The 14,711-nt window shown below is 50.9% G+C and overlaps 1 protein-coding gene across 1 annotated transcript in view; it reads right to left on the reverse strand.

The window, feature by feature from the left end:
- The window catches only part of Cbx7 (chromobox 7), an 18,173-nt gene extending 13,455 nt beyond the window's left edge, over positions 1–4,718 (reverse strand). Inside the window, exons 1-2 of the mRNA XM_031349629.1 lie at positions 4,414–4,718; positions 2,555–2,598 (exon numbers count right to left, since the gene is read on the reverse strand). Of these exons, the coding sequence (XP_031205489.1) occupies positions 2,555–2,598; positions 4,414–4,482 (113 nt within the window). The 5' untranslated portion in view covers positions 4,483–4,718. The remainder of the gene's footprint in view (positions 1–2,554; positions 2,599–4,413) is intronic.
- Positions 4,719–14,711: the final 9,993 nt, after the last annotated feature.

The following is a 14,711-nucleotide window of genomic DNA, read 5'->3' on the forward strand; positions in this document are numbered from 1 at the left end:
AAACCAACAACAACAACAAAAAAAGAGGCATGGCGTGGCTACCTGGGCTAAACCACGCTTCTGGGCCGCTCTGTACCAGGCTGCTTATCTGGGTGCATTAGTGACTCCTAGTGGGTTTCATTTAAATATTTGGAAATGGAGGAAGAGCAAAAAGTTAAAGTTTTGCCTTGGGTCATAGCATGTCTATCAAAACCAAAGTTCGTAAGGAGGCATGATAAGCTGGTACCAGAAAAGCTAACATCAAGGCACACTAGGGCCCCTTTGGTGGCGCTGGCCGTGCATCTCAGGGGTAGGTCAGAATCTCATTTGAGTTTCTGTACCCCATCTGAAAAGTGCTGACACCTGGCTTGTGCCAGGGCACTGATGTAACTGATGTCGTTCCTCGAGCTCCAATGAGCAGTCTTCCTGAAAAGAGGGAATTCTACTTATGCCAGACATGGGGGAGCAGCAGGGTGCTGGGCAGGGAGAGACAAGCATGGAGAATCCAGGAGTCTCTGAGGCAAACAGAACACCTGTAGTGAACACCCTCTGCATGATGCCCCCAAAAGATCCAAGAGCTCCCCTCTACCACATTCACTTGGAAAGGGGAGGCTGCCTTGTGCTGGGGAGATAATGGGTGGGAACAAAATGGCTCTGCAGTGGCCAGGCAAGAGCACCTTCCTGTCACCATTAGGAATTAGCACTTCCTTATCTAACCATGAGGAGAGTAGCTACAAAATGGAAGGATCTCCCCGGGGCCAAGACTAGGCTCAACGCCACCCACCTACCCCACCTCCCACTCTCAGCCTCTATTCCAAGTCAGTTCCCTGAAAACCAGCTGATCAGAGGCCCTGGCCTTATCCTCAGCTCGACTGCTCTCCAAGTGTGGGGCCGCCTGGCAGTTGGACCTGCCTGACACAGGCAGCCTGGGTATTGTGCTGTGGGGGTTGCCGGTTATGTTCCTGTAATGACCTCCTCTCTCCAAGCCTCAGTTTCTCCCTCTGAAAAAGACTGTATTTTTCTAAGGAAACCTTAGAAATTTTGGAATGGAATCTTTACTTCCAAAAGGAAAACAGGGCGTATGGGCTTTGCAGGTACTATTGGTCCAAGCCCAAGAACAATTGGTTATAGGAGACGCTTTGGGGCTTCAGTATTTGAAGACTAGCAAACAGAGGTGGAGGGCTTGCCCAAGGGCTCCCAGGTCACCATGGAGCAGCCAGGCCTTAGGTTTTGCAGCAAAGGGGGAGAAAGTTATCATTCTCAGATGATCTAGTCAAATGGCTCTGAGCAGAAACAGGAGGGCTATCAAGGCACTAACTCCCCTTCTTCTCAAGGGAAGCTGTCGACATGGTCACCTGCGGATGAATGAAGATAGCACAGCTGAGCCTCATTGAGGACACTGACCACTAGTGACCAGTGGAGGGGCATTTGGAAATGGAAGATGGTAGAGGGAAGGGTAGACGTGTGATGTGCATGTCGGTCATCAGGTAGAGCACCCAGATGCCTACAGTCCACCCTGAACCAAAACCCAGGCCTTTCAATTTGCCAGGCTAAGCAGCCTGGGAGAGAAGTGAAGGTGTGAGCCACTGAACCCCCTTTATAGATGGGGAAACCGAGGCATTTGAGGACTGTCTTCCCCTCTTCCCATCATCCCTCCATGGTATCTCAGGACCCAATCGCAGGTCAGCCCTCCACCTCCACCCCTCCCACACACAGAAGAAGAAAGTCTAGCTAAGAGGTTGTCAGAGCCATCAGGAAAGCAGAGGGATTGTCCAGGAGGCAGGGCAGATCACTCACAAGCCAATAGAGAGGTCCTATCCCTAGCTTGTTCTCCCCGCAACAACTCTCTGCTAGGAGGTGACTGGTTAGGTGCAAGGTTCCTGATCAGGCCACAGCACCAGAGGCCCACCAGCTGTGGCAGGTATCAAACCTAGCTCTCTACCCCACAACATTAGGAAAGAATATTGGGAATTCAGAGAAGCCTGGAAATGACCAAGCTCAGCTCTGCTTCCCCTCGCTCTGTGACCCAAGGAAAAGTTGCTCATTTGTCTCTGACTCTTTGTTTCTTCACCCAAAAAGCTCAGAATCAAAGCTACTTCAAAAAGAATGCCTGGTACCTTATTCTGTAGGCAACCATTTGGAGCACCATCCAAATCCAAGATGACCCAGGCTCTGCCCCTCCGTACCCCAAATGCGGTGAGGACTGGGGGGCCACTGCCCAAAGTTCCCCTCTCACCTACCATGGCACCTGCCCCACACAGGGACCTCTTCCCCTGGCCAGCAGCCATTTTGGAAGCCGAGATGCTGGAGCTTTCGCTTCATGGCCAGCAAGGGAGCAGGATGAGGGGACAAGCAGGATACCCCTTACCAGGAGGGATTAAGGCCTAGAAAAGCCGATGATTTAGGAATGCTTGCCATAAAAGCAACAGGAGCTACAGCCAGCCTGGTGAGAGGACGACACACAGAGGAGCTACAGCCAGCCTGGTGAGAGGACGACAGAAAGGGGGACACACAGAGGAGCTACAGCCAGCCTGGTGAGAGGACGACAGACAGGGGACACACAAAGGACTCTTACTTCGGAGGCCATCCTTTCCATTTCACCAGATATTCAACTTTGCCCTGTGGAAAGAAAAAAGGAGACAGGGTGAGATGCACACACTCTACAACCAACCACCTGCAGGACGAGAAAGGAGAAAGGACGCTCTGCAACCATACAGTATCGGCAACCTGTGAGCCTGGAGTCAACGCCCCCCCAAACTCTGGCGATTACTCGACCTCCCCACAGACCTCCTTGCTGTCCGATGGGAGTGGAGTGTATCTGGTCCCAGACATCCCTGGAATCCAAGATAGGGGCTCATGTCCCAGAGAGACACTGAGACCACGTGGGACTGTGCATGCAGGGCCTTGCACAGTGGCTGAAGTCCCATGCTAGGACCATGCTTCCTCCCTTTCAAGAGAGGCCCTCAGGTAGAGGCTGCCTAGCAGGCCCCCAGCAAAAGGTGGCAGGTCACCCACTTGTTAGGAACTGGAGTCTCAAGGGAACGGAGCCTTTAAGTGTCCCATCCCGCACCATGCACTGGATGAAGCGTCAACACAGGAGAGCTGCGAGTACCTCCTCTCTGGTCACCTTGTCAAAGATTCCCTCCCTAGCACCACAGTGGACAGCACTTTACCAAAAGCACCCAGTCTGCCAAAGACATCCCGTCTTTACTTCTTCATCCATCCTTCGTTCATCCGGCACCCTTGCCCTCTGAGAGGGAAAAGGGAGACTTGAGCTCCAGTGGTATCTAGAGTACCCTGCGGTCTCACTAGAGATCTGGGAGTGCAGAGTTGAACACGTGAGTTCCCCGGCTGACCTAGCCCTGCGCCCTGTTAGAGATGTGTATATCCGCCTCAGTCTAGTACCCTGGAACCACAAGCAAAGAAAGCAGCCCTAACAATAGCTAGCCAAGGTCCAAGCCACCTACCTTGGGCCTACCCAACCCCCTGCTGAGAAAGCTACAGTAGATGGATACTCCCATGTGTGCGCTTCAGTCAAATGGGAAAAGGTGGCTGCCAGGAACCTCCAAAAGAGATGCAGGGAGAACAGGACAGGACAGGGGACCCTTCCATAGACCCAGGGCAGGCACTCTTTTCATTGCATTGTGGCCAGATCCAAGTTCACTCTGGGATGTGCCCCTCAGCAAGCACGTGCACAAAGATCGTAGGTAGACTTGAGGTCTGGACCGGAAACTGCAGGCTGAGGTGTGTGGTCCTAAGCGGGGCAAAACCAACTCCTTAAATCTCAGGTGTGTGTGTGTGTGTGTGTGGTGTTTGGTGTGTGTAAGGTCTTGGCAGAGGTGGGAGGCCTTCGAGGATGTCCCAACAACCGTGGCCCAGGATTCAGAGCAGCAGCACTCGGCTGGAAGGTTGGGGGGAGGGGAGCAATGGGAACGGAGGAAAAAGGTGCGCCCAGGGGGGTTGGGATCGGGAAGGTCAAAGTCCAACAAGAAAACTTCAGAGGCCACAGGAGACTTTCCCAAAGCTCTGCTGCCAACCTCAAAGGACTTGGTACTAAATATCCAGAGAGCCGAGTTCGAGACTCACTCTGACTCTAACGCACTGGCAAGTTGCTTAACCAACTTGAGCTTTAGTCTCCTCGAAAGTGAGCGTAAAGGAGACGAGGCGGAATGGAGCTCAGGATCTCCAATCCTATCCTCATCTCCATCCCAGGTGGCCTCGGATGCACCAGCATCTGAGAGCAACAACTTTAACTCTACTGGCCCTACATAGTGGCGGGGAAAGTGAGGAAGAGGATGTGGAGACCGGCCAGGCAGCCCAGGGTCCCCAGGTGACCCCCGCACCACTTTCTGCTCTGCCCAACCTGGAGTGGGCGGTACTGGGGCGCAGGAGGGGACCTCGCCCCGTCCCGGGAGCCGCCCCCAGCAGCCTCACCTTCCGCACGCGCTTCTTCCGGATGCTCTCCACCGCAAACACCTGCTCGCCTATGGCTGACAGCTCCATGCGGGGCAGCGGACGAGTGGGCCCGGGGCCGAACCGGGCCGGGGCGGGGGTGGAGCTGCGGAGCCGCGACTGCTGCGCGCGATGCTCTGGACGGCGGGGACCCCGTCAGGCTCGTCCGGACGCGCACGCGCACGCGCGCACACCCCCTAGTGCTCCCTCACGCCGCCGACGTTCCATTTTTGAACCTGCGCAACGTTTTCCCCAGCGCCAGAGAGCGGGTGCGCGCGCGCGCGCCTCCGAGAGCGCCCAGAGGGTCAGCTCCGCCCCCTCGCTGCCGGAGCCACGCCCCTCTCCATAATCCCGCCTGCTGGCCAAATTGGGTAGCCGGCAGCAGGTCTGCTGCTCCTGGCTTCTTTGGATCTTAGGGTCTGAATGGAGCAGTGTAAGGTCCACTCCATGTCTCCGTTCGTCTTCTGGACTGGACGTAATCCGTCTCCCCAAGTCCCCCACTAATGACTGGGAAGGTTCGAAATGAAGTGGTCCTGAAGCTGAGAGTAGCAGGCCTGCAATCTCAGCATTTGGGCAGCTGAGGCAGGAAGATCAGGAGTTCAAGGCCAACCTTAGTTATCTGAGACCCTGTCTCAAACTGAAACTAGGGTTGGAGAGATGGCGCTTCTGCTCTTTCAGAGGACCTGGGTTGGTTCCCACCTCCCACAACCATGGTTCCATGTAATTCCATCCTATTCTCTGATATAGTCATGCACAGCATGTACATACATAATACGCAGGCTAGCAACCACTCATACACATACATATTTATTCAAAAATAAGACAAAACCTTAGAGGTAGTACCTCACGCCTTTAATCCCAGCACTCTGGAGGTAGAGCCAGGCGTTATCACTGAGTTCGAGGCCACGTTGGTCTACACAGTAAACTCTAGGACAGCCAGAAGAACTATGTAGAGAGATCCTGTCTTAAAAATATAATAAAAAAAATAGAATGAAATCTTTAAAAAAAAATAAAACAAAATGAAAATTTTAAAAATGTTGTGGGGACGTATTGTGTGGATAGGAAACAGGCACAGAGTAAACGGTCATTTGTTTCCCTTCCTACAAAGGAGACCAGGCCAGGCCAGGACCGTGGCAAGGCAGGAGGGATAGGCAGCAAAGGCTTTCCATCCGGAGTACGTAGTCTAGGCAGGCCTGAACAGGTGCCTCCGCGTGGGTCCACCGCTCCATGCTTCCACCCATCAACCCAAACCAGTCTTAGCTGGTGATGCTAAAACGCATGCATCAGCGCACACTCGAGCGCGCTGCCCAGAGGGTCCAGGCTAGGCACTAACACCTCGTCGGAGGTGGAGACCCGGCTTTGCCGGCAGCAGTTCCCGCCACGGCCTGGACTCCAGTGGTTTTCCGCCGCTGGTTTTGCTGCACGTTTGCCGCAACTAAGTGTGGAAGGAAGAACTCCTCACCCGGGATCCAGCACTAAGCCTTTTCAGTTTTTAGGCACCATGACAGGCCCGAGTCGCCCCCTACTCCTCCCATTTCTTCCTCATTCCTGCCGCTCTGACCTTCTGGAGGTGACTCAGGGCTTCTCCTTCAACATCACCACCCCCACAGCCCGGATTCTTAGCAACAACCCCCTCCCCCACGGGGCCCTGTGACCCAGTGCGCTTTCTACCACCAGACTCAAACGAGTCACCCAGTGCTTAGAAACATTCTGGGGTTCCCTATTCTTAGAATAAACTCTAAACACTTATGTCTGGCGAAGAAAAAAAAAAAAGATGTTACATTGGTACCTGAGCTTTTTTTTTTTTTTTAAATCAAGTGCAAAGGAAGCCAGAAGGCAAGGGGACAACATGTCCCTGTCCGCAGAGAAAATTATCATCATCCAAGAACTATATATTCCATGGAAATATCTACTAAGAACAAAAGGTTCAATGAAGAAATTTATGAATACAGACACTAGAAATTTCCCTATCCCTAAGGGGAATTCCAACCCAAGAACTAGGCGGGGGTTGGGGGGGTGGGGTGGGGGGGTTAGGGCGGTACGGGCAGCGGACAGAGAAGGGTCTGAGGTCTGATGCAATGAGGAAGAGACAATGAAAAACGCCTATGGCGAAAAAAGTAGAAACCACGTTTCCCAGAGAAAAACAGACGGGAAATTAACAAGAGACAAGAGGCTTGGTAACCGGGGTGAGTGGAGTTCAAGTGTGCTAATATCCTTACACACCCCCGGAGCAAAATAAAAAGTCGGATGAGTTAAGAATACAAGTTGCCATGGTTAGAGTAAACACCAAAGGAAGGCAGAACTCAGAGGTCGGTGCTGGGCACCAAAGTGGAGGGAAAAGAAATGAGAAAAGCAACCAAGCAAGAAGAGAAAAAAATAAACACAGTTCAAATGTCTTGTGACTCTGTAAACGTAGGGAACGAATATTAGGGTCAATTTTAAGGGAAGAGGCTGGGGGAGCCATTTAAATATGAGGTAAAATGCAGCACAGAGACAAAGGAAGAAGCCCCTTCTAGCGAGGGACGGCTTGACCAGGAGAATGGCTTCAAAATGGCATGCAAAACACCACAGCCAAGGGAGAGGAGGATGAAGACAATTACAAAAAAAAAAAAAAAAAAAAAAAAAAAAAAAAAATCCACAGGAATCCACAAATTAAGAGTCAGAGGTCTTCCACCCCACCCTCAGTGGACTAGCAGAAAAATAGTAAGAGACCGGAAATTTTAACATGATTTGTAAACTTGACTAATGGACTTTTCTACAGCTTTCTTTCTTTGGCTTTTTGGGACAAGAGTTTCTCTGTGTAGCCCTGGCTGTTCTGGAAGTTATTCTGTAGACCAGGCTGGCCTCAAATTCACAGTCTACCCGCCTCTGTCTCCAGTGTGCTGGGATTTTTATTTATTTAGAAAGGATTTAACAGTGTTGACAACCCTCTGGGGAAAATAACCAAGAAAAAAAGAGAGAGAGAAGATACAACTAGCTAACACCAGGGGTAAAAAAAGAGTGAAGAATCTGCAGAGTGTTGGAAATCTTGACTACATGGGGAAGCCATTTACCAAAAAAAACCAAAAAACAAAAAACAAAAATCACTCCAATTAGGAATAAAGCTTAATGGGCTCCATCCCCGGTGAGCTAAGTGTGGAAGGTGGAGGTCACTGGCATCCAGCCTCTGAATTACAGGATTACCACCAAGCCCAGCTGACGTTTTTAAAATCAATGTAATTAGAACCGAAGGGAATGATTTAGTCCCAAGGGAATGGTTTACTCCCTGTGAAGGTACCAAGTTAAAAAAATGTACCACAAATTTCCTCTTTAGTGCTGAGCTGCTGGAGGCATGTGCTGGAGATGGATGTCCAGGTGGGTTCAGCCCACTTCCACTGCACACCGCCAGCCAGGTCATAAGAGTAGGAAAAGCAAACACGGAAACCTCAACTCCAGGACAAGAAAACTGAGTCTCCAGCTTCAGCCGGGGCTCACAATTCCAGTCCGGCTGGTTCAATCTCTTCAGCTAAAGGACCACCCCTAGGGGGACGGGCTCACTCTAGGCCACGTGATGACTGGAGGGTAGAAATAGGACTCTGGACAATGATGGGGGGGAGGGGGAGAAGGGGAGGAGGGGGAGGAGGCAGGAAGGCCCGAAGGCCTAAAGGCAGGAAAAGCAGGAAGGCAGGAAGGCAGGAAGGCAGGAAGGCAGGAAGGCCCGAAGGCAGGAAGGCAGGAAGGCAGGAAGGCAGGAAGGCAGGAAGGCAGGAAGGCCCGAGGCCCCAGCTGGGCTGGTAGGTCCCACGATTTTGTTGATCTTCGCTTCCCTGAAAGAGAGGAGAGGGAGAGGGAGAGGGGAGGGGAGAGGGGGAGGGAGAGAGGGGGAAGAGAGAGAGACAGACAGACAGATACTGAGGCCTGGCTGTCTCTGGTAGGTAGCGCCACCACCACTGATTTGTGTTATACGGACTCTACTAAACTGGGCTACTGATCTATCTGTAAAGTGTTGCTCTTGTGGAGAAACTGGGTTCATCTCCAGCACTGTGTGGTGACTCACAGTGGTCTGTAATTACCGTTCCAGAGGAACAAATGCCGAGAAAAATCACCCTAAGTGGGTCAGTGTGACAAATGTACTGGGTGACGAGCCACATCTAGTTCCCACGGCAATGAGGGTCAGCATTCTCATCAGCCCATCTCAAAGAAAGAACCCATGTTGGATTCTTTTGAAATACGAAAATTGAATTCACATATCAACCACAAAAAAACGAAAATACACACTGGCAGTGGTGGCGAATGCCTTTAATCCCAGCAGAAGCAAGCAGATCTCTGAGTTCCGCCAACGTAATCTATAGAGGGAGTTCTGGGGCAACCAGGCTACATGGAGAAACCCTGTTTTGGGGGCGGGGGGGAGAGGATGAAGGAGAAGGGGGAGGAAGAGGAGGAACAACAGAGAGACAGAGAGGGAGGTACTATAGAAAAGGTGAAACCAGGAAGAAAATTGCTAACAAGCCGAGTTTGTTGCCCTTTTCTGGCTCACACCATTTTGTATCGTCCTTCATCAACTAGTACTATCCTCTCCTGATCTTAACCTAAATGTTGTACTTCACCCACACAGCTGTCTACACATATACATGTATACATTGTAAACTAGGATATACTACATCTGAGGGAGAACATGCTTTTTTTGTTGTTGTTGTTCAAAGTTTGGGTCACACTGCTTAATATTACACTTTCTGGGTCCACCCATGATTTCTTCGAATTTCATGGCTCCCTTTCCCCTTATAGCTAGCCCACACATCTCATTTTATATACGCGCCACACACCCATTCATTCACGTGCTGACAGTCATCTAAGCTTCTTCAATCTGTTTGACTCGTGAATGGAGCAGCACTAAGTTCCAATGTGCATGTGCCTTTGTGGCCGGACACGGAGTTCTTTGGGTATAGGCTCAGGAGTGGGATAGTTGGGAATCATTTTTTCCCCTTAGATTTATGATGTATAGCATTCTGCCTGCATATATGCATACAGGCCAGAAGAGGGCGCTAGATATCACTACAGATGGTTGTGAGCCACCATGTGGTTGCTGGGAATGAACTCAGGACCTCTTAAAGAGCAGTCAGTGCGCTCAACCTCTGAGCCATCTCTGTAGCCCCGGAAAATCATTTCTTAAGGAAAAAAAGAGCTGCCAGATGATGGCACATGTCTGTAATCATCCCAGAAGGTCAAAAGGTAGAGGCAGGATCAATAGGAGTTCAGAGATATCTTCACCTATGAAACAAGTTTAAAGCCTGCCTGAACCATATGGAAGCTCATCTAAAAAAAAATACGAGGAATGGGGTTGGAGAAATGGCTCAGTGGTTGGAGGTCCCAGGTTCAGTTTCCAGTGCCCATATGGCTGCTAACAACCATCTGTAACTCCCAACATACATATCCCTGGCACATGCATGCCCACATACATACATACCTTTACACAACATACAAAATAAATAAATGCAAAATATTTTAAAATGATGGGACAGAGAAAGACGCTGGGAATTGATCTCCAGTCTCGGTGTGTACACTCAAGCGTGCATACACATACAGGCACATGAATATATGCACATACACGAGGCAAACAAAAAGAACCCCACACCGAGCTGTAACTTCACCCCTACTTGATTGGCATCTGATAGGACACTTGCCACAAGTGCTGGCATGCATGTGGGATAAGGTGAGCCTACATTGCTGGCTGAGGCAAAGGCGGACTGAACGTAGTGCTTAGGAAATCTTGGCGCGCCTGAACACACTGGAAGCCTCCCATTTGTCTCTGTGGGACATTCCTCAGGGTGACTCTTCCAAACGCAAAACAGAGAGCACGTTTCAAAATACCCATAGCAACAATATTTATACAGCTCCAAACTGGAAACAGCCTAAATTCAGGAGTTCGGACAAGTTAAGTCCACCTTACTCACGCCCTGGATCACGACACAGACTTGAAAGTGAATGAACTACAAGGGGCACACAAGAAGCTGAACAAATCCTTTAAAATACCGAACGGATGAAGGCGCTAAGCCACTTCTCTGCCCCCAAAAACCACACAGAGGGCTGAGCATGAGTGATGCACTCACTTAGCACACACAAAGCCTTCTGTAGGTACCGAGCACGGTACCTACCTGGTACCAGGTACCTACCTGGTCTCTGTTCTCAGAAAGTAGGGGCAGGATGATGAGAGGCTCAGGACCATTCTCAGCTATTTAGAGAGCTCAAGCCGGAATGAGATTCATAAGACCTATCACAAAACCACAAAATGAGCCAACAAACCCCAAACCCAGCACTCATCAGCGATGGTAAAAATCAACCAGTAAGGGGAGGAAGTGGCTGAGAACAGTGACCTTCTCCTAGGCAGGGAAGTGTGCAAATAGTGAAGGCAGAGGATGCATGAGCTTAGCCAGGAAGTTGACATCTCACAGTGGTTAACTGTGTAAATGGTAGAACGATGGTGGATATATGATAATGCAAAAATACAATGGAAAATGCTTCTAAACCAGAGCTAGGCCAGGCAGTGGTGGCACATGCCTCTAATCCCGGCTCTCAGGAGGCCAAGGCAGGCAGGTCTCTGAGCTCATGGTCAACCTGGTCCACAGAGCAAGTTCCAGGAAAGCCCAAGGGTACACTGAGAAACCTTGTCCCAAAAAAAACCAAACCAGGTATGGCTGAGGAAGAAGAGACAATCCAGGCCAGGCACAGCAGCTGGGAAGGCAGGAGCTAAGCTCCTGGCAGTTCTGGGTTGGGCATGAGGCGGCCTCGCTAAGACTGCCTGGAGAAGGAAGATGAAGCTCTGCGGTGGTGCTCCAGGATGAAGATGGACGGCTCAAGAAATGACCGTTGATTTTGGCGGCTGAGTAAGGTGCTTTCTATCCAAACATTAACCCAACATTTATCTTCTGAGGAGACAACTGTACAAGCAAAGAAACCCTTTAGGCTTGGTCCTTGCTAACTTTTAGTTATTTCCTTAGCTGCTGAGGCCTGAGAGTAACTGGCACTGGCTTGGAATGAGCTACAGCAGGACCTCAGAGGCCTGACTGACTACCCTTTGCAAAAAGCTTCATTACATAGATGGCATAATGCCAGTCTCTGAGTGTTTCACAGATTTTTTTTTTTTATAAAGCACCTAAAAGGTGTGCGTGCATGTGTGCATGTGCGTGTGTTGTTCATACCAGCAGGGATACATATATGTATGTGAAGTACAACTCCACTGCGGTTCTTCAGGTGTCCAATTTTTGTTGTCACAGAGTCTCTCACTGGTCTGGAACTCACCAAGTAGGCTAGGCTGGGCTAGCCAGTGAGCCACAGACACTAGCCAGTCCCTACCTCCCCAGTTCCGGCATTACAGCATACACCACCATGTCTAGCTTTTTCATGTGAGCTCTAGGGAATGTGGTGCTGAGTCCTTGAATGGCCCCAGGGACTTGACCTAACTGTAAAGTTCCTTTCCTATTGCTGTGATATGACACCACGACCAAGGCAACTTATAAAAGAAATTGTTTAATTCAGCTTAGGGTCCCAGAGGGTTAAATTCTATGGCAGCAAAGCATGGCAGCGGTTTGCAGAACACAGCCACAGCCGAGAGCCCATATACTTAATCCACAAGCAGGAGGCAGAGAGCACACTGGGGACAGAGTGAAACCGCAAAGCCCACCCCCCAGTGACACGCCTTCTCTAACAAGGCCACACCTCCTAATCCTTCTCAAATAGTTCCAGCAACTGGGGATTAAGTATTCAGTGGCCCTGGGGGGCCATTCTCATCCAAACTACCATACTAACAAATAAAAGCTCCTCTTAACAAAAATAAAGATAACTTGGAGAAGCTGAACACTCTTGCTTGTATCAGCACATCCCAGCCCATGGCGGCACAGAACATTCAAATGATCTCATTGCCAGCAGACTGAATATTTGTTCTGACCACAGGTCCTGGGAGAATGGAGAGGGGAGCACCAGATGAGAGAGACCCTTGTCCTCCCTTTCTACTGGCAGTGAGCCATCGGGAAGGGGCCCATGGATATGCAGTTTTCACTCAGAGATTCACACAATGGGAGCCAGGTAACTGACATAATAACCCTGGCAAAGAGTAGGGATGCAGTGGAGGATTCGGAGGGGTAGGAAGGACTAGGTTAGGGTTTATTTTCCTCAATGAGCCTTGCGAAATCATATTATACCTGTGTATTTAGAAATTGTATGTCTATGGCAATAATGTAAAAGTACAGATTTATGCACATAGAAATTTGCCCCCAAAGTAGACCCCCCAAAAAAGGATATAATCTACAAGTGAAGGAAGCAGGGAAGGACCCTAGGTAGCTGACTGCCTTCGGGTAGTTGTGTGGAGGTGCCAAGCTAAGGCACCTCCCAAGCTAGCTGGACCGATAGCTTAGGATCATCGAGGGCAGAGGAGACCAGGGTTGTACTGCAGAATGGAGGGAGGTGACCAGGTGGAGGGAGGAAAGGAGGTCAAGTCGGATGCTGGGTCTGAGGGTATCGCAGAGGGTTCTCCCGCCTCCCTGCCTGTCTCTCCAGCCCCCAGGACCAGCTTCCTGGTGTGTGACCAATGCCAATGTGCAGGCTGTGCCTACAAGGGCCTGGCAGCTGATTCCCTGCTCTGATGCCAGAACATTCACACCAACTGTTGAGTGAGGGGCTCCATGTTTTCATCTTACACTGGACTCCATCCTTCGTGCCCCCTTCAAGCCCCACCCCAACCCCGTGTCACAGCCCCTTCTCTTCTACCTGGACTGTCACAAATTCAGCTTCCTGGGCCTCTGACCCTGCCCCTTCTGCAACTAGTATCACCACCTTGCGTCTTGGGCCCCTCCCTTTCTGTAGCGGAGCTCACAGTTGGGCCCCAGGGATCCTGCGTACATCTGTTGGTAAGAGCACCTGTCTATATACTCACAGAACAGATGACCAGGAGCAGTGAACTTTACCCTAAAACCATTTACATCACTGCCATCACTGTCATAGAGCCACTTGGAATCCCCAACCTTCTTTTCCCAGCCACAGCCCCTCCCCTCCTGCCATTTTTGTCTTCTTCTCAGGTATCTGGCCTGCCTGAGCAACTGAACCAAATGGGCCTGCTGCCCAAGAGGTGTCCCTGCCCCAACTGGCATTTCCTTCTCCTTGACCCTGTAGCTGCCGCTGACCCTCTCCACTCGCAGTCCCCAGCACGTTTTCCTCCGGTCTCTGCCACCTCCACGAGGCCCCAAAGCCTAGGGTGGCCTCATTATACCCCGCGGACAGTCCGCAAGTCCCCTGTGGCCCCTCCCACCCAGTCCTTGGCTCACTGAGGGCTGTGGATGAAGCGAAACCTCCAGCATCCCTCCGTCACTGCTCTGACTTGCTGTTATCTGTGAGCTTCTTTGCTCTGTCAGCCTGGTCTTCAAGAAGGAGTGTGGGGAAGAGGGCAGATGGGGAGCTACACTGTTGCAAGAAGCGAGGGCCAGACTCTCTATCCCCTACTCCGGGTTGGAAAACCAAAGTAAATCTCTTCAATGAAAACCAAGGTCCTGGAACATGGCAGATGCCTACAGTGCCTCCCTGGAGCCTTCCCGGGCAGCAGAACTCACAGTGACCACCAGGTGGCGCTAAGCTCCCAAGTTTAGTCGCCTTACAGGCTCCTCCATGCTCTCAGCCTCTCTGCTGGGTAAGGCTGGAGCTCGCAACAACCAGAACTTGCCAGAATACAGCGGTAACACAGAAGATAGGTGGATCCTCCCTGTCTCCTCTGGTGCTTTCCTGTCAATACACCAGAGGATTTTATGCCTTCCCTGCAGGTCAGCTTCCCTAAGGGAGAGAGCCCATGTCTGTCAGAGAAAAACAGAACCGGACTCAGCCAGGAGACCCCTCCCCACCATGCCCTCAGCATTTGCTACAGGCAGGTTTATGTAGGAACTGCTCTTAGTCCCATTTCACAGCTGAGGGAGCTGAGGCACGGTGAGGCTGTGGAGCTTAGCCCATGCATGCTGAGCTCTCTGGCACCCCAGGAGACACAGCCTACTGACAGCCTTGTTTTGCAGGTAGCTGAGGTCGAGAGACTAAATCTCTGTCTCTGTCCTCCTCCTCCTCTTTTTCAGTTTTATTTCGAGACAAGGCTTCTCTATGTAGCCATGGCTGTCTTTGAACTCACTCTGTAGACCAGGCTGGTCCTGAAAACACAGAGATGTGCCAGCTCCTGCCTCCCTGTACTGCCAGCTCTGAAAGATGTGACACTGTGAAATGCCAGAGTCAGAGCCACTCACCACACAGATGAAGGATCTCAGGTCCAGAGAGGG

This window comes from Mastomys coucha, unplaced genomic scaffold, assembly GCF_008632895.1.
Source record: "Mastomys coucha isolate ucsf_1 unplaced genomic scaffold, UCSF_Mcou_1 pScaffold11, whole genome shotgun sequence".
Classification (NCBI taxonomy): Eukaryota; Metazoa; Chordata; class Mammalia; order Rodentia; family Muridae; genus Mastomys; species Mastomys coucha.